The 26,370-nt window shown below is 45.1% G+C and overlaps 1 protein-coding gene and 1 long non-coding RNA gene across 9 annotated transcripts in view; one reads left to right on the plus strand and one right to left on the minus strand.

Moving 5' to 3' along the window:
- The window catches only part of LOC130202357 (uncharacterized), a 27,488-nt gene extending 23,968 nt beyond the window's left edge, over window positions 1–3,520 (minus strand). Inside the window, exons 1-2 of the long non-coding RNA XR_008833347.1 lie at window positions 3,294–3,520; window positions 2,621–2,833 (exon numbers count right to left, since the gene is read on the minus strand). This is a non-coding gene — a long non-coding RNA (uncharacterized LOC130202357). The remainder of the gene's footprint in view (window positions 1–2,620; window positions 2,834–3,293) is intronic.
- Window positions 2,678–26,319, plus strand: map7b (microtubule-associated protein 7b). 8 transcript variants are annotated; one of them, XM_056427837.1, is made up of 20 exons: window positions 2,678–2,824; window positions 14,493–14,663; window positions 14,788–14,880; window positions 15,470–15,633; window positions 16,576–16,693; window positions 17,079–17,180; window positions 17,617–17,727; window positions 18,324–18,419; window positions 19,565–19,684; window positions 20,794–20,972; window positions 21,706–21,836; window positions 21,980–22,206; window positions 22,315–22,465; window positions 22,576–22,747; window positions 22,851–22,955; window positions 23,042–23,092; window positions 23,183–23,216; window positions 23,383–23,491; window positions 23,613–23,791; window positions 24,577–26,319. In XM_056427837.1, exons 1-20 carry the CDS (start codon window positions 2,779–2,781, stop codon window positions 24,585–24,587), a joined length of 2,370 nt encoding a protein of 789 aa, XP_056283812.1. In that variant the 5' UTR covers window positions 2,678–2,778; the 3' UTR covers window positions 24,588–26,319. The 8 variants fall into 8 exon arrangements, with proteins under 8 accessions (XP_056283812.1, XP_056283813.1, XP_056283815.1 ...); XM_056427838.1 differs by having other exon boundaries at window positions 21,709–21,836; XM_056427840.1 differs by having other exon boundaries at window positions 20,818–20,972.
- Window positions 26,320–26,370: the final 51 nt, after the last annotated feature.

Below are 26,370 nucleotides of genomic sequence, written 5' to 3' on the forward strand. Positions count from 1 at the left end.
GGATCAGCATTAAACGTCCGCCATCCATCCCCTTAGAATCTTGTGCACATTTAGGTCAAGCAAACACTCAAAATCTCTCTCCTCCCTCACTTCAGATCAGCAAGTAAACGCCCGATGCCGTGTGGAGACTCTGTGTGTTCCTTTCATTGAGGGGATCAATGCCTGCGTAGGGAGAATCTTAAGATCCCCGTCCCTCGGGAACCAATCAGACAGGTTGGGGAGACTTCCATCATCCACATGTGACCTTGAACGCCACTTCAGGCTTAACCACCACGCACGCCGGCTGAACCCCATACTAAGCCTCTTTACACTGAAGAGGGGCAGGGGGTAGTTTTGTCTAGAGGGGAGTTTCCATCAAATCAAGTAGGCAAATAAGGGGCTCGGGTTAAACCAAAGTTAATAAGTAAATATGACTGAGCTGAAAAGGTGACGCTTCCTATTTGCAATCAGCATTTTTTTCCAGCCTTTCTTTTTCCGACCCTCTCAATTACAGAGAACCACAGAAGTGAGTCGGCCAAATGTTGCCCCTCCGCCATCAGTGGAATAGCCAAACAGCTGGTTGCCATGGTTACAGTCGTCCCTGCTCCAATCTGTAGTCATTTTATGGGGGTCCGGGGGGGGGGGGGGGGGGGTAAGCCTGCAGTCTGGCATAATAGCAGCGATATGAGCGAAGAGATTAGCATACATCTAGAGAATCCTTTCCTCAAATACCCCTGGGTTGGTTGAACCCCAGGGGTAATTTCTCTCACCTTTTGTCTAATTGAAATGCTTCTTCGTTAAGGGGGACTGTGAGGTGAGACGCCCTTTTGTATATTTCTAAGAACTGTGTTATTCAATGATGCCAGATGTTGATGTTTGGTGGATTGATAAATCTGTGGTAATGTGACATCAATCAAAGCTAGACTGTTATACATGCACACGTATACGTATTCCGGGCATTAGGCAATTCACATTTTAATAGCTCTGCAATTAGCTGAATCTTGTGATTTAAACATCTTAAAGATTCATCAATGAACCCTAATTAGAATGGCATTGAATGGCTAGAATGGGAATGAGTAGTTCTGATGAGTCAAACAATCTTTATTTAAGAAGAGGGCTCCCTCTGCTGGTCATGGAGAACAATAGCCATACATTGAACAGTTTGCAGTTTGAACCTTCAGGCTATTCTATACAATTGTTACAAACCCATGTAGCTACAAATAAGGAGAGTTTGAATGTTTACTTTATTTATAAGTGGTTTAAAAGGATGACGCAGTAATGGAGCACAACTTTATCTTAGAGTACTGATAGATAACTGATAATGTGCAGCCACAGAGTCCCTGATTGGACCGTGTTCAACAGCTTCCTCACTCATGTTCGCTTTGCTGCACCTGGCAGGACGGGACTATTGATACCCGTGTCAACGGGCTTTTTCATGGAAGATGTTGCGATAGGTCACAGTAAGAAAAGCACTGGTGTAAATGATACAATAATTGATTGCTAAACTTAATGCAGCGGCTTCGGTTTCAAGGCCCTGGTATTGTGTACGCTGGCTCAATGTCACACCGTCATGGCTTACTGGGACACGAATAGAACAGAGCCGTTCGTAATGTTATTATAACAACCGTGCTCCGCCCAGATTCAACCTGATTTGAGATGCAATTAGCCAGAGTCATCGAAAACACCAGCCAGAGTGAGCAGGGCTTTTAAGTAATCTGGCGTTCACATTTACATTTCTGCCTAGATTTTAGCGCCTGTTATGGGTATATGTGCAATATGAATTAAATAATGAATAGGAAAAGTCATTTTACTTTGCTAATTGAAAGTAATAAAAGGACAAGAGAATAGGGCCGAATACTCAAATAGCCGTGTTTAGTGTTAATGTGTTAATGTGTGGGTTAGTACATTAAAAGCGATTGTATCTTGACAAACGTTGTGATTGTCTCAAAATGTGCATCTACACAAAGAAGATGTTTCATATGCAATTTAATTAAAAAGATTACTTACAATTTTTCTTTTGTAAACTTGTATTATCTTTGCAAAGATCATTTCGTCAAGTTTAAGAGGAATACACCCAGGGAATAACATTGCCATTAGGTTTTTCAGGGAAAGTTGATATTATAGACCCTGAGGCTTATGCTTTTATAAATATTCTACCTCCCCTTCATGTTTGTGGGTGCTATATGTTAGAGGTACAAAATAAATGTGAATGTATAACAAATAAGTGCATGTAAAAACTATGACTGACCGGTTTGTTAAACTTATACAGACACCAAAAGGTCAAAAGATGACAGCAGCGATATTTGCAATACATTCTGTTATACCTGCATTGCCACTAGATGTCAGCTTTGTACTTCAAACATCCCTGAGATCAAGTTTCACTTTGTACTTTGTCCTATTTCAAGTTTATCAAGCTGTCCTTTTTCAAGCAGTAAAACTATCATTATCCAGACACAGATTAACCCCATATTAAGATTCTGAATGGATTTGGCAAGAATACCCATTTCCCAAGGTAACGTATGAGGCGTATTTGCTTGTAAAGGTGCATTTAAAAAAAGCCTAGAATTAAGCAAATGTGTGATGATTAAGACAAATAAATAGTGTGTGGGAAGTTTATTCTGTCTCGATTACGTTTACGCACCAGTAGAAGTGTATTCCACTAATAGGCGTTAGCCTGCGTCGCCCCCCCACCTGTCCGGTGGGGTGGGGTAGGGAGTCAGGAGGGTGCCGGTCTCCGCATCATCGCAGCAGGTCCCTCGGGTTCCTGCCGCTGATCCCTCTCAGCTGACGTCAGGAGAAATGGCGGACCAGGATGGCAGCGACGCATCTCCTCCCGAGTCCCAAGGTGAGTTTCCTACAGACAGAAAAGTTTTTCCCCCGTTGTTTTTCTCAAAGCTTTTTTTGTTTAAATAAGAAAATAAAAAGCACCAGCCTATATATATATATTTTTTTTAAGCTGGAAGGGCGTCCGCTGATTTCTGTCGACGTTTGAGCGCTGACGTTGAACTACAGAGAGACTCCGGAGCCGCTCGGTCACGGGAGTGGGATTAACTATCAAAACCGAGCTCACCCGACTGGGTGCTTTAACGTTTCTTTAAACACGACCGTGGATCTCTAAACTAAGAGTTTTACAGTTTTACCTCTCGCTGTCGTGGCCGAAAAAGAGACATGTTGAGCTCCTCCTCGCGCACACCTGTTGCTGACATTCTGACAAGAGCCCCTCCAACGTGACAGGTGAATTAATGGCAACGAGCAGAGGGCTCGTTCTCCGGATGGCGTAAGTTTATGCTTTTGTAAAATGTCAAAAGGCCTACCTTTTTGAAACTTTTTCCCCCCGACCACACCAGTTAACCGGACGTGACTCGAAACTTTTATTTCATGGTGTCGTCATTAAAATATCAACGCGAGGACTAAATAAATGCCCCTCCTTCCCTTTAAATAGCTGAAATGCATTGCGTTGTTTTAGCTTTACTGCAATTTGAATCGTAATTTCTCTTTGCATAATGCATTAACAAACATAACAAATAAAATCCTCAATAAAATGGTGGTGTGTTTGGCAGTGTGTGAGCTGCTGTCGGTCTAATCATTTTATGTCCAGGCAAATCCTCGAAGCAATGGCCACGTACCGTCAGTGACGTCGCCAGCATCAAGGGAAGAACAATATTGTGGATAATCCCCTTATTGTAATTCAATACTGAATAAATAAATAAATAAACAAGGCAGAGCATTCCTGCACGGTGTATTTAACAGTATATGTGCACGTTTCTGCTCTGGCCATTACTCTATTCATATTAGCACAACAGGTGTTTTTAATTTGCTGCTAATGACCAAGAGCAGAAATACAGACAATACTGTGATAAAAGCATCATTATCATTCACTAGCAACACTAACAAGGATATTATATGTTGAGTGGGTGTGTCGTTGAGTTCATGAAATGGGCACAATCTTTCATTTATAATTTGACTGAGGTATGTCGACAACACCTTTTAAGGAGTCAGTGACCCAGATGTCTCTCACTTTGACTTCACTGTATCCCATAAGGAGCTTAAAATATCACATTTCTACTCGCATACAGCTTTTATCAACTAATTCCAACTAAAAACTAAACGGCATCATAGCTTTCTTCCCTCGTCACTATTTCTGTCTCCTCTTTTTATCCTAAGCATTATCATCATCTTTCACTTTTACCATGAATACCTTGATGGCTTGCCAACTCTCCACAACAACAACTTCCTTGCTTCAGTGCGTCGTGTATTTTATATTCCCATGCTGCTGTGAACTGTTCGACTGCCTTTGACCATAACAGTGAAGCTGGCTATAATGTTGTGACTGTCCTACGGGATTATCCACCGTTTTCTGCCATTTTCTAATCTGTGCCAATAGTTGCCTCATAATATGCCTGCACAAAAATGCTTTGTTTATTTTCTTCTCTCAGTAGGTGGCAAGACCAGTTTCAATATCTCTATATTCATCAGCTGACAAATGAATGTTTTACATCTCAGAGCTTGGTCATGTCACCCGGTGTGAAAGTCTTGCATTTTACATTGACCTTTTGCCTATTTTTTTATGCAGCTATTGTTGTTTATTTTATACCACGTCAAACCGTATGTAATCACAGATCTATCTCGCAGACAATGTGGCTACCACATCTAAACACTGAGAGTATTCACAGGACAAAGGCTTCACATTAACATGTTAAACAAGGAAAGTCTATTTTACTTTTAAAATGTAAATTAAATGCACACCTGATACGACTTGCTTGAAAGATAATCATCCCTTCTACTAGATTTGTTCTAAACATTTTAATTAAACATTAAAGTTTATATTTTTGAATTACTAAATGTATTTGTCTATTAAACAGTCAACATATTTGATCTAATCACGTGCCTGTGACTCTCCTGTGCACATATGCAATTGGTGTGAGAAGGGTGTGTAGCCTCGCCTCTCCGGTTTATGAGGGTAGGATTACAGCATTACTCTATCCTGCAGGGACAAACATCAGATCACTCTTTCATGTGTGGTTGTACAGCATTGTGCACCCTGGGGAGATGAGGCAGCAAGTCCAGCCCTGAATGTCTTTATGTGACACAGTAGATGCTTGACGGGAACGTTAATTGTGTGAATGTGTTCTTTACTGAATACTCTGCTGTGAATGTTTCTTTTTTAGGCTATTTGCTCCGCTAACTGTTGCCTTAATGTATGTCCGAGCAAAAGAAGACGTGAATCTGTTATAGAGACAGAGCGCATCATAATCTGAAAAGTACGCTCACTGGAAAAGAAACGATATGTAATATTGGGCTGAAACGCGAACAAAATTCCACATCGCTAACTCAAAGAATTAGATTTCATCATGTCATTTTCTATTATTTTAGGACCATATGTCTATCAGATGATGATGGAGGTTTGGAAAAGTTAGGTGTTATCAAACTATGTCTGAGCAAGTTGGCTAAGATAACAATAATACCATTGCATACTGTTTAGCTGTACACATTGTTCGTTGCTTAACTCAACGTTCCGCAAACAGACGGTCAGGATCGTCCAGTTTTCTCATTCTTCGCTCTGATGCCTCGTGTTTTATTGACTGTGTAGTTTTCTGGAGCCGGCGGCTCATAAACACTTAGTTCTGGGTGATTTACTGTGTTCTTAGTTCATCCCATCTTGCAGCAGCATTTCGTATCGTTTGCTGGCAGAAGAAAGTGCCAAAGAGGCACCTTCACACAAAACAAAACAAAGTCAATTGAGAGCGATTCCTGCAGGTGTTGCCCCTCCGGAGTGGGCGGGACTTAATTGCACTCTGTCTCTCTGGGTGTCAGTTATCGTCTCTAATCATTTAATCGTCTTGGGCCACATTGTTTTTGAGAGATTTCAAGCTGTCATGCTGGTTGTTTATTCTCTGTGTGTATTTGCCTTGGTAGATGCGAGCTTAGCCTGCGTAACCACACGCCACGATAATGGTTGTTCAGGCTGATGTTTGCACAGTTACTGGATAAACCTCCAATAATGTGACCTGCAATATCTTTATTATGGCCCTATATTATTTCTCCCGCCCTTCCATGGCGACCACCATACTGTGTGTGTTTTGTCTGACCGGTTCACATGCTCAGCAAATATTCTCTCTTTTCCCAATTTTTATTTCTCACCCTTTCATATCCAGAACAGTCAGGCTCAGTGTATGAAATGGAAGTGAAGCACAACTTAGTATCTGTTCATACTGCTCGGATATATCACTGTTGATCTGCATATTCTCTCTGCCGTGTCCTTCTGTTCCCGTATACAGCAGCCGGACATGAATAAAACGATTTGCATATCTACTGTACCAACCTGCGATGTCAAATAGTTGATGGCTCTTTAAGCAGAGAATGGGGCGGGGACATATCCACCATGTGCTCTATGAGCACACCCCTTCCACACAGGCAGCTCCAGCACTGCATCATTTGCTTTGGTGTGTGTGTGCATAGACGTGCATCCCCAGTTGTGTGTTACATTAAAGTGTGTCCTCTGCTCTCTCGCTCTCCCACTCTGCCACTGCATCATTGGTCCGTGTGCTGCGGTTGTCAGGGAAACTCTTCACCGGTACCGGCTCACCTTGCACCGCTGGATTTGCACTGAATATTTTAACGGCCCTGCTGCACTCTCTTACCCGTGTGTCTCTTTGGGCCAGAGTGTGTGTCTGTGTGTGTGTGTGTGTGTGTGTGCAGTCAGTGCCTCTGTGATGTGATTCCTCTGGCAAGTTTGCTCGGCAAGAGAGAGGCGAGGATGAAAAAGGGGGCTGCAGTAAGAGTAGAGTGACGGCAGCAGCATCAGCATCTCTTGAGGAGTGATGATTGCAATCTCTCCAGCTTTCGACCGAGCCGGTCTCGTGGATTAAGTCTTCTTTTCTAAGCCAGACTACAAGAGCTCATCCTCAGATTCTGTCGCACTCCCCGTCTCTGTCACTCTGCCTCTCTGCCTGGCACTGCCATCGCAGGCAGTGTTTACACGGCACAGTGGGCAGCTCTGTTTGTCTCCCTCGTCATCTCTCCAAACTTTGTCTTTTGACCTTCTTTAACTGTCTCTGTTTTTCATAATTTCATTTCCTTCATGTCTCCTGCTCTCTCTCTGGTGTGTCCTCCTTCTCTCTTCTCTCTGCTGCCTAAGAGCAGCAATGTACAGCCAGAGGAATTAGCTGTTAGCATTAGCTGTTAGCTATCTCCGTCTTCACTGCTAAGAAGGCTTTTAGGGGTGACCCCCCCCCTGTCCCCCACCATCTTCTGGCACTCCACCACTGACCTGCCTCCCCACTGCAGGGTGGGATGGGCACGGTGAGTTAGCCAGGGGCTCGAGGGCTAGCAACAGGGCAGGAGATGCCAGATAGTAAAGGAGGAGGAGGAGGAGGAGGTGGAGGTGGAGGTGGAGGTGGGTGCTCGTGGGGCAAGTGGAAGCTGAGGAAGGGGGGCAGCCGTTCAGCCATCCCGGCACTCTTCACCATCAACGAGGAAGAGGAAGGACAGAGACGGAGAAATGCTTGCAGGAGGAAGACGAGAGGTATGGAGGCAAAGGATGCAGGGGAACTGACGGGAGTGTTAAGTGTGGAGCAAAATGGATGTGCATGTCTGAGCGTCATGTAAACTACTAAACTGTGTGTGTGTGTGTGTGTGTGTGCGTGTGTGTGTTTTTGCACTTTCATATCGGGACAGAGAGGCTACCAGGGAAAAGAAAGGTGCAACCAGTCTCTGGAAAGTCTACACGAGTAGACTTACTGAAAAAAGATTTGAAGTTATGGAGCGTTTAACAAAAGTGTGTGTATTTGTTAAAAGAACAATAATCGTGTGTGTGTGTGTGTGTGTGTGTGTGTGTGTGTGTGTGTGTGTGTGTGTGTGTGTGTGTGTGTGTGTGTGTGTGTGTGTGTGTGTGTGTGTGTGTGTGTGTGTGTGTGTGTGTGTGTGTGTGTGTGTGTGTGTGTGTGTGTGTGTGTGTGTGTGTGTGTGTGTGTGTGTGTGTGTGTGTGGGAACAGCTGACAAAGCAAGATTGGGTGAACACAAGGGCAGCAGATGAGAGTGAAGGTGTCGTCTTTCTCACACATGTGCGGTTGTAACGCATCAGTAAGCAGAGCGGTCAACAGGACGATATGCGTCTGCAGTCACAGAAGTTATCAATGTGCACACTGGCTACTGAGCTTCTCTTCCTGCTGTTGGGGTTTAGTCCAGAGCTTCAACTATCTGAGAGCAAAAGATGTGCTTTGTTGTTTATTTACTTATTCATTCATCCACATTTTCATTCAGTGTGGACGAGACTTGCTGTTGCGTTGTATTTCCAGGGAGGGTTGGTTTCAGGAAACCATTTTTGTCTGATTTGGGATTAAGGTCTGAAGAATTAGTAGTGAACTAGAGTAGAACAAGCTATGGGCAGTACGTGCTTCATGGGTATTGTAGTATTCAAGACTGAATCTGCACCATGCTGCTGGCCTTAAAACCAATAATGTGGTATAGCAGAGACACTACTGTGATGCAATGGAGCACCTGTTTCGTTTAATTTAGTAACATTCAATGTGTTTTTTTCTCAATTATTTAATTACTTTGTTCTTTAAAAAAAAAAGGAAGGGTTTGTTCTTTAACTCGAGGAGACAGGAAGTCGATCAAATATGAATGTGAATTAAAGATGGAGTTTTTATGATTCACCTTATTCTCTTAGCTTCTGTCATAAAGTCTTGCAGCTCAAAGCTAAACCAGACTTCATGGAACTAAAGAATATCGTAGTATAATAAAGAAAGAGGCGTGGGGTTGATCGGATTTCTCAATAAGTGCTTTTCCTTTAAGTGTTAGACATGATTAGGGTTTTGCAGTTTTCTCTTGGGACAAGCATGTGCATCTCACTTAAACCATAAATAATAGAGGAGAACAGACAACAGTCTGTCTTCGTTTCAAGGGTATACCAAGTGTAAGTATTCTACACGTTTAAGGAGGCTAAATCGTCAAACGTGCATAAATCCCCTACATTCATCAAGGCATGTAAGACTGTGTTGTTGTGTTCAATCTTAGGAAACATTTTAATCCATCAAGAATAGTGCAGCCTTTTTTAATCCTACATAAAAATGAAAAAAATAGATGGAGTTGATCCGCATTGGGTGAGGTGCGTTTTGATTGGTTGAGTGCCTTTAGTGATTCTTAATCTGACATGACAGGGTCAACTCCTATACATTTGGATGCCAAATCTAAACAAATCAACCAATAACAAGATTCCTGACAACATCACAACAATCATAAAATAAAAACTGGAAAAGTGTATTCACGGCCATTTTCATCAAACGAGTCGTCAGACGCCAGAACGAGTGACTCGACATGCCGCCTGTCAACCGAGCTGAAACTAACGCAGTAGCACCCTCCTCTGAAGGCACCCGTTATCCAGGCCTGACTGCCGGTCCTGGGGCTCGATAGGAGGGCTCCCCCCCCCTCCCCAACCCTCTGCCCCCTTTGCCTCTCTGTTGGCTGGAGTTTAGCGTGTAGCTCAGCATTAGCCTCGGGCTAATCCGCTCAGGTTGCAGAGGAGGCTGGAGCCACGCAGCGCGCTCGCCTGCAACCCACTGGCCCGGACCGCCCAGCGTTAATCGCTCGCTCTGACCATTTAATCTGACTGCCAGTGAGTGCAGATAGATTGGGGGTGGGGAGCGTCTGCACACAAACACACACACATAGACACACAGACACACACACTAAGGGAGGGAGGGGCAGATTAAAAAGTCACACTCTCCCTATGTCTCACTCTCTGTCTCTTTTACACACACACACACAGACGGACAACGGGATGGGGGGGATTGGAGAGTCGGTGTCAGTCGGCTGTCAATAACAGTGACACCGACCAAAGCTGACCCCTCTCTCCTTCTCCCTTCCTGCTTTCCCTTTCATTTTGGAAAAACAACAACTTTTGGGTGGTCCCTTTTTTCGGTTGTTTGGTATTTCTTCCTTTTAGCTTTTTCCTTCGTCCTGCTGACTGCGCCATGGACTTTGGATCTGAGCTTATCTTCCACTGTGTGAGCTGGTTACAGGAAGTAGGACGGTTGTGTCTGGCCCACCGATCTGAACAGTAGGAGCGGCGGGTTCAACAGGTCACATCCTGGCATTAGCAGCCCTTTGAATCATGCACCAAACTCCAGGTAAAGACTTGCAATTTGCTCCAAGGACTTCTGCCTCGGCACAGGTTGAACAAGGAATGAACCCAAGACGTACGCCACGGTCTGTCAGCAACACGACCGTTTTGTTTTGGCTCTGTCTTCCAGAAGATTAGATTTGAAATATGTTTATGATGTTAAAGTACAGGTTGAAGTTAAGGCTGTTTACATCCACTTGAGGAGAGGGATATATATTTTTCTAACAGATGAGGTGCTGGTCCTTCACGGTTGACCTAATATGGATTTGAAAAAGCCTTCTTAGAATAATTTTGCAGTACCTCAATCGTGTTGCACCTTTGATGAAAGATGCAGAGAGCAGGAAGTGGCCAGGGTCTTTGCAGGTTGACTGGGAGCTAGCACTAATAGAAATGGTCTTTGGTGTGTTTGCAAAGGCTGTTAAATGGCTTCCTGGTGCATGCAAGCAATTATACTTTCTGCTATTGTAGTTTGTTTGTTTAATGACCTCAGCAACAGACGGACGAGGCCGTGAGCTGCAGCAGGAGGACACTTGTATTGCATGTGATGGTGTATTGGGAGACGATGAACGATTGTCTGGTACGTTCAGTTGTTTGACACCCCAAGCAAAATGCAGTATTTTGTTTTGATCAGAAAGATGCCATTTTGCTTGTCCGGCAAAAAATGTAGGTTTGGATGTGAAGGCAGATGAGTTAGAAAGGTAGAAATCCGGTGAGGTTTGCAATTTGTTTTCAATGTGTGGATTGCATTCAGAGCATTCATCTCCGTATACGCCATCTCTCACTTTATAAGGATTTATGTATTAAAGTTCAAACCCTGTGTCGCCCTCATCTACACACAGCCCTCATTTGCAAAGTTGACCTCAGCTGCCCTCAGCTGCCCTCTTCTTACACCCAGGATGACCCCAGTTCATAGTATTCTATTTGTTTCATTTGGCTCTGTCTGGTTTACTATGCAAAGCCACACCCACAGACATGCTCTTGTTTTCTCCAGTCTAACTCAGGACAGTATATGTTGAGTTTATTTTAGGTTGACTTGTGTTTTTTGTTATGTATAATGTGTTTATGCATATACTCTCAGAACTGGAGATGCATGACACACACACACACACACATGCAAACAGGCACACCTTTGACATGCCGTCAACCTCCTGGACCGGCTTCATGTGCCTCATTTGCAAATACTAACAGACTAGAGGACATCTGTCTGTTATTCAAATGGTAAAATATTAGCACACCAGCTTTACTGTATTTCTGCTTTGATAAACACCTGTTTTTCATTGCTTTTTCAGTTTGTTAGCCATTTGTAAGCAAAGTGTATCTTTATCCATCAAGTTACTTCCTATTGTCGAGATCCAAATTTCCCGCAAGAGTCATTTGCACCCATGGGAGTGGGTATAATATAGATGATATTAATCAATCATGAATCATTTCAGTGTGCTATGTTCTAATAACAGTATTATATAATATGAATATACCATTATTCTGAATTGTTAATGGAACATTTATTTTCTTTCTTCTTTTTTTTTTTTACAATTCATTGTGTTTCTCTGCCATTATTTATAAGGTAGAGAATTCTTTCTTATTATTGTGGTTCAGAGCGTTCCCATCACTTTCCAGTGAAGAGCTTCAGTTCAAGCTGTCAAAAGGAAGCGCCCCACTCAGCCTGTCAGGCGGCCTCCTCTGTCAGCCACGAGAAGTCAACTTGCTCAAAAGGAAAAAGCTCCTTCATGTCTTTTACAAGCAAATGTTCATTCATGCGACCTTTCTGGAAGTTGCTTATAATACTTCCAGTGTAGTATGTGGTGGCAGGACATTGTCCTCGTCTCTCAATGAGCTACAAATTTGCTCAAGGAGAATTACTTTAGGGGAAAGAATACATTCATTGACTCGACATTATTGTAACCCAGACGGGCCCAGCCTTTCCTGTCACAATAGCCATTATGTCACCACTTTCAATAGCGCTCCACCAGAGGCAGGGTAGACCTGTTCATACTTGTGCACCGCGGATGTCCCACAGACTGCGAAATGCAATACGTCTGCAGATATGACCTCACGTCTTTGTCCACCACGTCCTTTTGTGGATTACCGCAAAATCTATCAATGAGTTGGGGTGGAGACAGCGATGGCAGTTTAGATCTATTACAGTATCTGTGACATTATAAATCATAAAGTGCAGCAGGACGCGAAAAATAGTCCATTGTGCCTAATTGCTTATATTGCCTATCGGTATCGCACGGACGAGTCCGGTCACACATCACTGGAGGCGTTGGAATGCAAAGTGTACTTGAGCGTGTTCAGCGAGGCATCGGGGTCAACGCGCCGCGGTGGATTTGAAACTCGTACTTTGCTCCTCTCCTGCCACCGGCGCGGTTAATTACCCCACTGGACTAACGAGTCGCTGAAGTGAAGAGATAAAGAAACCACGGAGACAAGAGTGAGATTAGTGAGTTCAGCCGCTGCTATTTCGGGGAGAGTCAGTTGGAGTTTTGTCGGTTGAGTCTGGGTCAGGACGACGGATTTATTTCTAGCTCCAATTCTCCGGCACAGGTCGCCGTCTGTGGAGCCGGAGAATAATTTGTGCACATCCACAGTATCTCTGCAAAGTGATCTATCATTCAGCTAATTAGTCGCCATGTTGGTCTCGGCTGTTTGAGCCCAAATCCCAAAGGTGTGCACATGTTGGACAGGCTCATCCGTTTGTGCACACGGGGCCCATGTTAAGCTCGGTGCCCGTGTCCCGGAGGCTCACCTGAAAGTGCTGAGTCACCCTGAGCCCGATGCTGCGTGTCATTCATCAACAGCCTAGCTCTGAGCTGAGTGGGAACACTGCAACAAACGGGGAACGTTGGAGAACGCAGGGAGAACCGTTTAGTGGACCGGCGTCTCGTTTCCCGTCAGGCGGCCGACGTCGGGCTGTAAATGTTGCCCAAAGGTCAGCTGGGGAGCGCAAGAGCGGCGCTACGTGCAGACTGTCGATCAATCTTTGCCTCCAGTTTCATTCTCAGTCGCATACATCATTCACACAGCTGTTCCCACACTATACCATGTCTTATGGCACCCAAGTGACCTTTTGGTATAGTTACAAATAAATAGTGCCATAATCTTTTATCACCGACGGTAACGCATATTGTAAACGCGTATTTTCATGTGATCAGAAAAAATATGTAATTGCTGAAACAAGAGGTTTAACTGGAGAGGGATCCTCCTCTGTTGCTCTCCTGAAGGTTTCTTCCCTTTTTTCCCCCCTGAAGGATTGTTTGGGAGTTTTTCCTGATCCGATGTGAGGTTTTGGGACAGGGATGTCTATGTGTACAGATTGTAAAGCACTCCGAGACAAATTTATAATTTGTGAAAATGGGCTATACAAATAAACTGAATTGAATTATAAATGATCAAATTCTCTGTATTCTATCAATAAAAGGCCCCTCCCCCTTCACCACTTCCTATCCACGCTCGCTACTCTTGCAAGGACCACGCCCATCTTCAAGTGTCACGCTCTGATCTTCGTTTTGATCTCGTCTACATACCTGTGAAGTTTTCTGACGCCGTCACAGCGACGGCATCTGTCTGCCGATGGACAGAAATGTAAACACCTGGCAAAGTGCCAAAAGTACTCTATGATCATTCCTGCTACGGTTGGTGTCTCCGGGACCTCGTTTGACCATGATGGCTCGGCACACGGCCACATCCAAACACACACACACACACACACACAGCACACAGACTCGCATGGTGAGAGCATGGCTGGTAATTTAATTGTTCCCACCTTTTGTTATTAATGAATGAGCACAACATTAAAATGAGTGCAACCTGTTCGTCGTGCACATGTCGAGTCGTTTATTCCAGCCGCAACCTTCTTTAGGCGCTTGTCTTTGATTGCAGATCGCTCTGGAGAGAGACTCTTCGAAGGTTTAATTAACTTTAGCTTGGGCATGACTTATTAAGACATGTTGACAATGCTTTGCAAGCGATTGTTGTTAGTAAAATGCAATTAAACGTCATTAATTGCATCTTTAATGGACCTGGAAACAACGACAAGTTTACCGCCTGTGGATGTCTTTGAAGCAGGCGCACCGTACTTCTTGCCCGGGGGGGAAAGACTGGTCTGTTCTTGTGCGCACAAATTAATAAATTGTGCCCAGGCTCTGTATGTCTGGCATGGAGGAATAAAAGCTGTTTGCTATGGACGCATTGCAGTGCCGATCTTTTGATTTTCCCCATAGAGGACAGATGGAGATGCTTGATTACATGATTATGATGACAGTTTGGGATGTGATGGATCTACCGAATGTAAAATGATCTCTCTCAAATCTGTTGTTTTCTCTCTTGGTCTCTGTGTTCTGCCATGTTTTGGTTATTGACACTTGTCCGGTTTGTCTTTCTCTCCAGCGTCTTACTCCCAGTGTATATCGGAGGGCGGCCGATCGTCTTCAATCGCCCGCCGTGGCTCCTCGGGCTCCGGGCACACCTCCACTCCCGCCGTGACACCGACCTCCGGCCCCACCGCGACTCACACCACCAGCAGCAACAGCTCCAGTAACAATGCTGCCGCCAAAGCCGGTCAGTGTGACCTACAAAGACCCAATTCACACACGTCAAAACAATGATGTGGAGAGATCGTACAGGATCGCCTTTCTGCCTTTCACCCCCAGTTGCACGGTTGTTAAATCTGCTCGTCTCACAGTTGTTTGCGTTGCAGACTCGTTGCTCTTCAACAGGATGGACGAGCGACAGAGGTTAGCCCGCGAGCGCCGGGGGGAGCGTGAGAAACTGAACGGTGTGTATTCCTCGACTGTGTGCGTGAGTGTACTGTAGTGTGCAGGAGGCTTTTAATGCACCCCTCACTTTCGTGTTGGTCTTTCCCGTAACATATCCCAGCTGAACTTGGTTGGTGCTGTGGTGAAGGGCCCATTTCCCCGGGTGTTACATAAAGTCGAAGCTGAAGCCAGGCGCCCCCTGTTGCCATGGCGTCAATGTTGCATAATGGGTCAGGCCATGGTACAGGGTTTAGGGAGTCCTTTGAATGTGTGTGTTTTTCTGTGTGTGTGGCATACCACAACAGATGGGTTTGAGCAAGTCCATGGCCGTGTATGTTTTATATTAGTGAAGTGTGTTTGTGTTCACAGTGGTCATACCTCTGGCCCCAGCTGAGGGAGCAGAGGGATTAGCTTTGTGTTGAGAGCTAAAGCCTAGTCACATGATCTCCAGTTGACCCATCACACTGCTGCTATAAGCCTGTGTGTGTGTGTGTGTGTGTGTACCAGTTCTCTCTCTTTTTTTTTTTAGCATGTGAGCAACAATGAACACACGATAATGCATGTGCATCAACTCCTTATGAACCGAGGATGTGTTTGTGCGCGCCACAGCTGTCAAGGAGGCCGAGTGGCAGGCACGTGAGGAGCGAGCCCGGCTGCAGTTTGAGAAGCAGGTGGAGGAGAGGAGGAGAAGGCTGGAGGATCAGCGAGTGAAGGAGGACAGGAGGCGGCTCGCCGTGGAGGGGAAACGACGGCAGAAACTGGAGGAAGACAAGGTGTGACACGCATGGTCCTGTCCACGCCGGTGCATTACACTCTGCTCCTCCAACACACACCTGCATGCACGCCTTCTCCACAAGGGCGACGGACTCGTCGTGGACAGGCTAATACATCATATTTCTTCGTGAACCATTTACGATGCCCAATCCCTCTTTAGTGATTTGGAGTTTGATCTTTACAGACTCCCGATCTTAATTAATTTCCTCGCACCATAACAGAGACTGTGGGGAAACGTAGTTTTGATCCGGGTTTGATTTCAGAAGTTATTTGAGGTTTAGAGTACAAATTAAAGTCGTGGCTGGAGATGAGGGAAGACGAGCCGAATTAGGTAAACTGAGGTCCTCTGAAGGTCAAGCTCCAAAACATCCAAAACTGTGTCAAATGTTGGGATTTCTTTATTCAAATTCAATTCAGTTTACTTGTATAGCCCAATTTCACAAATTACAAATTTGTCTCGGAGTGCTTTACAATCTGAACACATAGACATCCCTGTCCCAAAACCTCACATCGGATCAGGAAAAACTCCCAAATAACCCTTTAGGAGGAGTTGTGTTTGAGCCATCACTGTATAATGTCATATTTGAGGAGTTGGTGTCCAGTAGGGAGTGACTCTCTTTACGGTGAGTTCAGGCTCTCATTAGGTTATTGACAATGATGAGTCAAGAGACTAAAATTCTCAGGACAAGTTTGAGATAAACCGGGTGGTTTTGCTGTCATTCTGAGTCTGGTGCACTCTCACTATTTAGATAGTATCTGCCAGGTACTTGTACACCTGGTGTGTGTGTGTGTGTGTGTATCCTAAACACGCTTCATTGTCAGAGACCAAACAGAATGCGTCCCAAGTGTCAATTCTAAGCCGACTTGTCTCGAGCATGTCGAGGTGTGTTTTATTTATTTTTCACGCTGATATTGTGGTGTTGTGTTTTTCGTGACTTCAGGCTCGTCACGAGGCGGTGATCGGTCGGACGTTGGAGAGGAACCAGAAGACCAAACAGAAGCCCAACCGGTGGTCTTGGGGGGGTCCGCTGCAGACCAACACTCCCAGCACGCCAGCCGGTACTTTCACACCGTCACGCTGCACGCAGTACCTGCAGAAACTCACAGAACTAAGAGTCTCAGCGCCCTCAGGCTCATTGAATACTTTTGAAATCTCATATCTCTCATATGGCCCTGATGTCCGACAGCGTGTCTCCTGTGTAAATATGTCTGCCTGCCTCTGCGTGTCAGTATTGTTCTGCCATGTGTATATTTGAACTCTGCGGATCCCCTGCCCTCTGTTGTTACTGCTGACTCACACCCTGCTCTGCCCCTCCCACTCTCTCTTTCTCTCTCTTTCTTCCTTATTGTCAACCTCTCTCTCTCACCCTGGCTCTCGGATCTCCCTCTACCTCCTCTCTGCTCTTTGTTTTCTCTGCCATTGTCCTTTCCCCTCCTGGTCCAGGTTATGTCGAGTCGGCTTTCCTCTATCCACTCGACCTTGCCGGACTGGAGCACATGCAGGGTGCTTTCAGTCTCTCCCGCAGATACGGAGTGACCTCCCAACGTGAATATTAAAGCACTGTGTCAGTTAGCCAGCCAGTGTTAGCCCGCTGGCTCTAGCGCTGTAACTGTACGTTATAGCAGTGGCATTAGTGCAAATGTAGGCCAATGTGAATGGCAGTATTAGTGTTTGTTGTTTTGCATGTAGAGATCCAGTTTTTAACTTAATTTATATCCCAAGACACATTCATTCAAACCATTATAGCTCTATTTTTAGATTTCATAAAACCCATTTAGCACTAATTCATTTTCTAACATGTTCTCCCCTTGAGCAACATGTTGGCAGTAGTATTTTTTCTAACCAGTTATAACGAGATTAGACTAGAGTAACCCTTCAAAGAGAGATTTCTAGCTCCAGCTCTCTCTTTCTTCCCCCATCCTCTGTCCACCTGTTCAATGTGTCATATATTTGCTTTTATCATGTTTGTCTTTGTTTCTAGATGCTGAACGGCGGTCAGTTTCCACAATGAATTTATCCAAACACACAGACCCTGTTTTTACAAAGCGCCTCTCCTATTCCTCTGCTACACTCCTACATTCACCGGACCGAGGTAATGGAAATGGAAATGATCTTGAACACACACACACAGAATAATATTATTCATTACAACAGTATCCACTGCCCTTGTCTGTATCTTATGTCAATCATTTGTGTTGTGACTCAAGTGCTCAAAGTTTTCTTTTATTTATTTACTGAGATTTAGTGGTATGGTGACGTTGATACAGACAAAAAAAACGAATAATATTTTGGGAATTCTTTTTTTTTTCTTGCTGAGAATACGATGACAAGATTAGTCCCAGTCCCATATTTGTAATATTAACGGTTATCTTTTCAAACTTTGATACCACTACCTGACATTCTTTAAACATAAGCTTTTGTACGACATTAAAAAATATGTATGTAATGTTGAAATCGGTCAATTTTAGAGCCGCTGGTAGATTAATTTTGTTATCGTTGGATAACAAAATCTTTGGGCATCTGTCCTCACTGGTTCTCAATCTTTATGTTGGGCGAATCTAACACACTGCTGGCTGTCTGATCATATTCAATATTCAGAAATGGGAGTTGTATTGATCACCTTAACTTTTAAAGTGGTTATTTAACCCTTAGCACATGTATTCTTTGATGTTCATATGTTGCTGACAGGCTTACAGATGAGAACAGCCTCCTCCCCTGTCATTAGCAAATCTGAGTCCAAACTCCGCCTACACCAGGGAAAGACCACCCAACACAAAAACACAGGTGTTTTCTGGGAACCTTTCGCAGCTCTGTTCCTCCCTATTATATGTTACACACTGTCGCAAAGCAAGAAGATCGAAGGCTGGAAACTGTTGAGGAATTCCAACAGAAAGTTGTGAATACCCTGCAGAAGCAATGATAGTCCATGTAATAGCAATACGTGTCGATTATTATAGTTGTCCTACTTTATGAGCAATTTTTACAATATTATCACCAAACGGCATGTGCTATGTACGTGCATGTGTTAGCACTTCGGATCAAGCTTCCTCTCTAGCGTGTGACCCCTTTCTCTAATCCTCTGGAGGATAATCTTTTTGTTTTTGTGGGAACACCGTACGCAGTTTTTTTGCCCCAGCTGAAAAATGAACACCCAACAATCGGGACGTGAACATAATTACAGACGTCAAATTTGATCACGTGTGAAGTTTCATTCTGTCTAGAAAATCTCCGCATATTTGAACGGACCCTAATGGAAACATCCCAAGCGAATGGTACCGTTGTTTGAACACAACGAGGTGTAGATGAGAGTTCCTCTGCACAGTTTCCAGCCCAGCTGTATCTTCTGTCACCCTGAAACCTGTAACCTTGTGCTCTGCGTCACCATCAGGAGGAGCACTGCTGCATGTTCTGCTTGATAAACTGTCCTAAGGCTCTTCTAAGTGGCAAATGAGGTTATCGTGAAGATTCATTAATTGTTTAATCGTCCACCTTGGCTTAATATGCTCCACATTATGCACAATATGCCAACACTCCTACCCAGCAATGACCGCATGGCATAAACGTCCAGCCCCTTCTTCAGCTATTTGCCGGATTCATTCGTTTATTTCTTGAAGCATTTCCTATAAATGCAGATGTAATGTGCCCTTTATTCAGCACTGTTTATTTGGCTGCTCTCCTCCCCGTGTTTGCGCTTCACTTCAGGCTGTTTGCCGACCTTCTAAACAAACCGGCGCATGCAGGTGTAGGTGTGACGTATGCAGCCTACGCATGCTCACGACTTCACCTCTGCTGTGCAGTGCGAGCAACAAATGGCGTAATTGCGCATCATTTCCAAAATGTTTTGACTTGATTCCCGAGGCTAATCGGTGGGGTGTAAACACTTTAAGCTGTCATCAAACCTCATATATGTGTTGTGTGTGTGTGCTCAGGCCTGCGCTGTCTCCCCTTGACGCCGTGGGAAAGCAACGTGGTGAACCGCCTGCAGCAGCCGACGCATTCCTACCTGGCTCGCAGCCGCAGTGCCATGAGTCTCTCTGGAGAGCAAACCGGTAACGCACACGAGTCACACTTTGCACTCGCGACGGTGAATCACAGCTGCGAGCGCATCGACGTATTTCCTTCTACTCTTTACGTTTTGGCCTCTTGACAGAACAATTTTGGATGTGAATCAGATTTGTCTGAGACTTAAAGCATTACACCGTCTGAAGCTTCCGACACCAGCCTGTATCAGGCACTGCCAGCTCTCACACACACACACACACACACACACACACACACACACACACACACACACACACACACACACACACACACACAGGTCGCAACGAGTAAGCCGCTCCGGAAGTATTCCCCGATTTGATATACTGTCTCCCACTGCTGGTACTATAGCAACAACGGCTTTAGACGGTGTGTGTGTTGGCTTTAGTTGTTTTGAGAAGCCCCATGCTGAAATATGACATAAATAATGTACATGTGTGTGTGTGTATTTCGGACGTTTTTTGATGTGATATTTTATTCTGCTGTTTTTCTTGACTTTTTTTGTGTGTGTTTTTTGAGTAATCGCACACTCTCCTTCCACTCACACACACACACACACCATCTCATCATATTGACCTGCACACAGCCCACTGTGTCTTCTTTTCTCTCCTCTGCACACACTTTTACACATGACACATTGCCTAAAGTGTGCAACGGTGCACTTCTTGTGTGTTGTGTATTTCTCTGCCTGCAAAGATGCTTTCATTTTCAATGGTTCAAAGTGAATGGAACATGTTCTCTACTGCGTTGTAGTTTTTAAAGTCTTTCTTTTTCTCACTCTCTAACCTTTTTTTTTTAATACTAAATGCTTCTTTTAAAAAGTCTAACATCATATTAGCAGTTGTGCTTCCAAGCCGCAGCACTAATACCTCCTTTCTCTTCTTCTCTGTTTCTACCAATCATCTTCTCTTCATCACTCTTCCATCCCCCCCAAACTCTCGCCTTCTCTTTAATAATTCACGCGACATCCTTCTCCTTCTCTCCTCTCCTTCTCAATGTGTTTCTCCTTGCTCCTGATGATCAACATTGTTCAACCGCTCCCGCCTCCCTGCTCCATACCTTCCCCCCCCCCCCCCCCCCCGTAACACTCCGAACTCCCGCGGCCCGTTCGTCACCGTAGCCATGCCTGTTTGTCCTCGCTCAGTGTCCTGCCACCCCATGGGCTCCATGTCCTTCAAAGCCCTGCAGGCCCCGCCGCTTCCTCTCTGCCGCAGCCAGGAGAGGAGCCTCAGCAGGGGGGCGGTCTCGTCGTCGTCGTCCACCACCACCGCTCGCAGGAAGACCACCGGCACCACACAGGTGGGTTAGGTCATCAACCTGCACGTGCGTTTGACTGAATACTGAATCGAGTGATGAATGTGAGACGGGACACAAAGCCAGGTGCTTATTTCTCTATGCGATGTATTCGTATGATAATCTATTTGAATCTATTTGCTGGAATATTGATGTTCTTGACGTTGTGTTTGTGCTCCTCGCACACGGACACGCACACCGCTGTACGCCCTGTCCATCCGTCTGCTGCAGCCTCACAGCGGATACCATGAGAGTTTGAAGAGGACATCTTCTGTTCCACACCCGTAGACACATGCATAAACCATACATGTACACAAACACATGCATAATCCAGACACAATCCAAACGACCAATGAGACCACTTCTGTACCATAATGTCAACATACCATGACGGTCATTGTTTATGCAAGCGAAGGCGTGTTGCCTGAGATGATACATGCCTTGTAAGTTGCTCTTATTGAGAAAAGGTCAATGTTTTATTTTGGCAACATTTTTTTATATTTTTTATTGATCTAAATTGCTGCCAGAGGTTCTGCACGGCCAAAGGAAGGCTGTGTGAGTCTTATCCTGTTGCTGATCCTCTTCTGCTGCTGTCAATACCCGCTCCATTTCTATCACCTGATCACTGCGTGTGGCCCTTAGGACATTTTTGTGAAGCCCTATTTCGGCGCCAAGATCCTGCCCATGTTTAATAATGATTCATTTAATAATCGTTTCACTCCATCTCCTGCACCAATAGCAGAAGGACCGAGACAATACCAGGAAGTCATGGAGCAACCTGTCTCTCCCATTGGCTCCCATTCTCACTTTGCCCCCCAAAATGCCACCATTCAAGAAGAACAGAAAGGGGACATCGCCCTCTCCTGGCAGGTAGGAGAACATGACCACGCTCTGTGGACAGAATGAGGTACATAAACAGATTACGGATTACTGGGAGCCGCGTGGCAGAGGGTGTAATAAGAGTTTTGGGCAAGTAGAAGTAAATTAAAACCGTTTTTTGTTCCTGCACACAGGCCTCCAATAAAGTCAGCAGGGCGCCCGTCAACTCCCAGGCAGCTTAAGTCGCCCGGGGCGGACGACCCTGGAAATTTCCGTCCTTTCAGAGTCCCGGAGAGCCACCAACCAATCAGAGCCCCGAACGGCAGGGGAGAAGAGCAGGCTCTCGGTCCCCTTCAGCCTCGACCGCAGCCACTGGGTCAGAACAAGACCAGTGGCGAGCACACGGCACCAGCAGCAAGCGGTCAGCTACCACCCTTTTCACATCCACACTATCATGCAGCGTGGATTGTTTTTATGTATTCCTCTATGAGATCCACCGGTTCAAATGCTCATGGTTGATGCCTTCTAGAGAGAATAAGCAGTCCTTCAGCACACAAGCCCTCAGCAGGCACCACAGATCCAGAGGAGGCGAGTCGTATCCTGGCTGTGAATCGGCGCCTGGCCCGCGAGCAGAGGGAGAAAGACGAGGGGGAGCGAAAGCAACAGGAGGAGCAGAGGAGGTCAGCTGGATGGGCTCCTTGTGAGCGGCGCGCGTGATCCAGAGTGCAAGGAGGCGGATGCTGCTGAAGGCATCTGCATCCTCGAATGGGCTTCTTCTGCGTTTGTACAGGTTGGCGCAAGAGGAAATGGCTCGCCGCAAGGGCGAGGAGCGAGTCAAGAGAGAGGAAGAGGCTCAGCGACAGGCGGAGGAGACGAGAAAGAATAAGGAGGAGGAGGAGAGGAAGGGGGCGGAGGAGAGACTTCAGAAAGAGAGGGAGGAGGCAGAGAGACTCCTGAAACAGGTGAGAGAAAGTGTACAAGCGAACTGAAGGCCGCACGTTGCAGACGTCTGTGTGTTGACCGAACATTACAATCAAACTGTGTGTGTGTGTGTGTGTTCGTTAGAAAGAGGAGGAAGAGTCCCGACAGAGAAAAGAGGCGGAGCAAGTGAGGCAGGAGAGAGAGAAACACTTCCAGAAAGAGGAGGCCGAACGCCTGGAGCGGAAAAAGGTGACTCTTGTTTACACACACACACACACACACACACATAATATTCCTTGTGTGCAGTGCGTGATAAAGAACTTTTTTTTAACCAGCGTCTGGACGAGATCATGAAGAGAACCAGACGCTCGGACACAGCAGAGAAGGTAAAGGCAGAACAGAAACAGAAATGTGGCGTCCGACTAACCACGAAGAAGCTGTGTGTTCACTCTCTTCTTATTCTTTCCCATCTGTAGAAAGTTGTTCCCAACAGGAACGGAGACGGTGCTGGTAACAAAAAACAAAAAAGTCTTCTGTGATCATACATTCTTTAATTATTCGGAAAACTGAATAACCATTTTTGTAGAAATATAACTCTCCCGTTGTACATTTTAAATAGATCGGCTTCGTTCCAGGTCGTCTCTTGAGAGCCGTGTTGGTTTTCTCTCCTCCTCAGTGACACCTGCCGCTCCGAGTCCATCTGCAGTGACGGCGTCCCCGACGCACAACGGCAACGATCACCAACCTGAGCCCGACGCCACAGCACTGAGCCGTTCGGACCAGCGGTAGATTTACGGCAAACATAATACACAGAATATACAACATGCACATTTTTGGGGTTATAGATCGTCACATTGGTGGGCTGTAAGGAGGGTAGCATTTTCCTCTCCATCTTCTGTTTCCCAGGGAGAACGGGGAGTTTGAAGAGGTGATCGTACTGCCTCCACATTCCAGGTTGTCTCCCCCTGAGGGAGAGGAGGAGCAGCAGCAGGTGGAGGAGAGAGTTCCCATCCTGGCCTTCAGGAAGAACGGCCTCCTGAAGCCTCTGAGTGGATCAGAGGATATCTCAGCCCAGCAGGGAGCAGGTCAGTGAGCGTCCTCTTGTTGCTTTGTAATATAATATAAATATGATCTGATAACGTTGATACTGCTCCACACCGTGATGGGAAGTGACTGAGCTATGCCACTGACTCCTCTTGTGACTCTGGAGGGAGCTCGACAAAGTCAGGGGAAATTAACCCGATGATGTCATCTTGGATTGCGCTTGATACTTTGCCAGAAAACATTGTAAACGTGTGGCATGGAGTTTGAAAGATGTGGACATTTAACCAGCAGGGAGGGTCTTCATCCGGGTCCATACACACACGATCCAGAAGCACAATAAAAACTACACCTAAGTCTTTGTGTGTATTGCTTCTCAGGTGTCAACATCCAATTTATGACACATTTCTTGTTCTTTAATTTGTGCGTGTCTTTCTGCTCCTTCAATTCAATTCAGTTTATTTTGTATATCACAAATTACGAATTTGCCTCAGAGGGCTTTACAATCTGTACACATACGACATCCATGACCTTTGACCTCACATCGGATCAGGAAAAACTCCCAAGAAATCGGAAAAAAAAACGTTCATGGGTATAAAAGGGAATAAACCTTGAGGAGAGCAACAGAGGAGGATCCCTCTTCAGGATGGACAGAAGCAATAGACGTCATGTGTACAGAATGAAGCATTACAGAGTTACATAAGCCTCCTCTTCCTCTTAGCTCGACACTGACCCCTCATTGTAAGGTCGGAATGGGCAGTCGGCTTAATTTCGGAGGTGTTTTTTAGCCAGCAGCTGACGGTTTTCTTTGTTGCCCTTGTCTGTTTAGATGTTGCCTGATGCCCAGTCGGCCCGAGATGATTCCACACCCACAGAGACAGGAAGTGAGATGGCCAGAGAGAGCTGTTGGATTGAACCGAAGGAAGGATTCTTTGGTAGCAGCAGCTTTCTCCGTCTCGCACGACAGAAGAGCACCGCAGCCATTTCCCAAAGATCTCCCCAAAGCATCTTCAGAGAGGAAGCTTCTTTTCCCTCAACAGACTATGGGAAAATCGATCGTCTCTCTATAACTCGATTACACTCCGTCACAAAGTTCTGTGTGCAGCCCCAACTACCCCTGATTCTGAAGTGAATGTCTGGAAATCACAGGAGGTTTCAATGCCCATTCCATTTTGTGACTCCTGTGTTTTGTATGTGTGTGTGTGGGTGGGCGAGAGACTAATAATGACGTAAACTGAGATCAGCTGTAAAGCCTTCAGCTGTGATACTTGAAGAGATTTTAGACACGCTGTCATCGGATTGAGGTTAGCAACGGGACGTTTGAACTGGAACTCGCACAACTGGCTCCGAATTACAAGGTTTCATTCATGCCTTTTGCTCTCTTTTAACCTCATAACTATAGATTTTCAATGTTTACATTGAAATGTTACAGATGAAATGGGATGAGGAATAACGTCGGTGCATGAAGTTGTATTAAAACTCCAGGAAAGCGTTATGTAATGTAATATATTGTCGCTGTGTCGCCAGTGTTTCAGACTAGAGGTTATTATTGGGGTGAGGCAGGGGCGCTGGAGTATTAAGGAGTTTAAGTTAAATAATGACAAAATGAAAACACGGTCACCTGAGAATTAGTGTGTAAACTACTGATTTATGTTTGTTTAGTTTTATTTAATTGCTGTACAGATGAAATGTGATTCTTTGTTTGGTCCTCAATGCCATCTTTCTGTTTAAGTTGAGAGCAAAAAAGAAAAGAATGTGCTTTGACTTTAAGTCCGGCCCTTTCCTTTCACTAGATGCCCCTTTTACATTTACCCGGTACTGCAATGTCGGAGAGTCCGCTGTAGCTTTGCCCCCTTGTGTTGGGAGGTGGCAAATACTAAATGGTTTCAAATCATTTGACGGTGATGTTTGATCTTTGTAAGAAAGGATTCGAGAAGAAATGCTGCTAACGTTGACGTTCCGTTGCCTTACGCATTATAGAATGAGGGGACACTGAAATTTAGTTATGAATTCCCAGCGTGAGCTTCGACGTGCTGACCTCATGCCAGCGGCTTCCGCTGCTTGATTTATATTAAGTTAATGAATACTCATGATGAAAAGTGATATCATATAAAGGCTGTACTGTCAACTGGTTGTTATAGAACTTTTCATGAATGAAAAACAAGAGAGGGGGATTGATGTAAACCACTGGAACCGAACCATTACACTTCTGTCAGTCACTTCCAGTAACGCTGCTCTCTTGGAATTTTTCTCAAACCGTTGCACTTCTTTTTCCTCTTTGTTCAAATCGTTCAGTACCACCAAAAAGGAGGGAAACTTCTCGGCGACGTAGTGCTGGTTTCCGCCAGCAGTACGACGCGTTCAACTTGACTTAATAAATTGCTTGTAAATAATATTCTACATATCCTATAAATTATGTTTAAAAGCCAAAATATTTTGCTAAGACTGACCACGAGGCTCGGAAAACTAACACGCCCTTAACTTCACAAGAGGCTGTGGGATAAGATCTTTGGACCACTGTAAAGCTGTACTGTTTGGCAGGTAAATAAAACTTTTTGAAATGATTATACTATTCAACTATGTGGTATTGCAATGATTTTCTCCTCTGATCTAAAATACAGAA

The sequence above is a fragment of the Pseudoliparis swirei genome, chromosome 12, assembly GCF_029220125.1.
Source record: "Pseudoliparis swirei isolate HS2019 ecotype Mariana Trench chromosome 12, NWPU_hadal_v1, whole genome shotgun sequence".
NCBI lineage: Eukaryota > Metazoa > Chordata > Actinopteri > Perciformes > Liparidae > Pseudoliparis > Pseudoliparis swirei.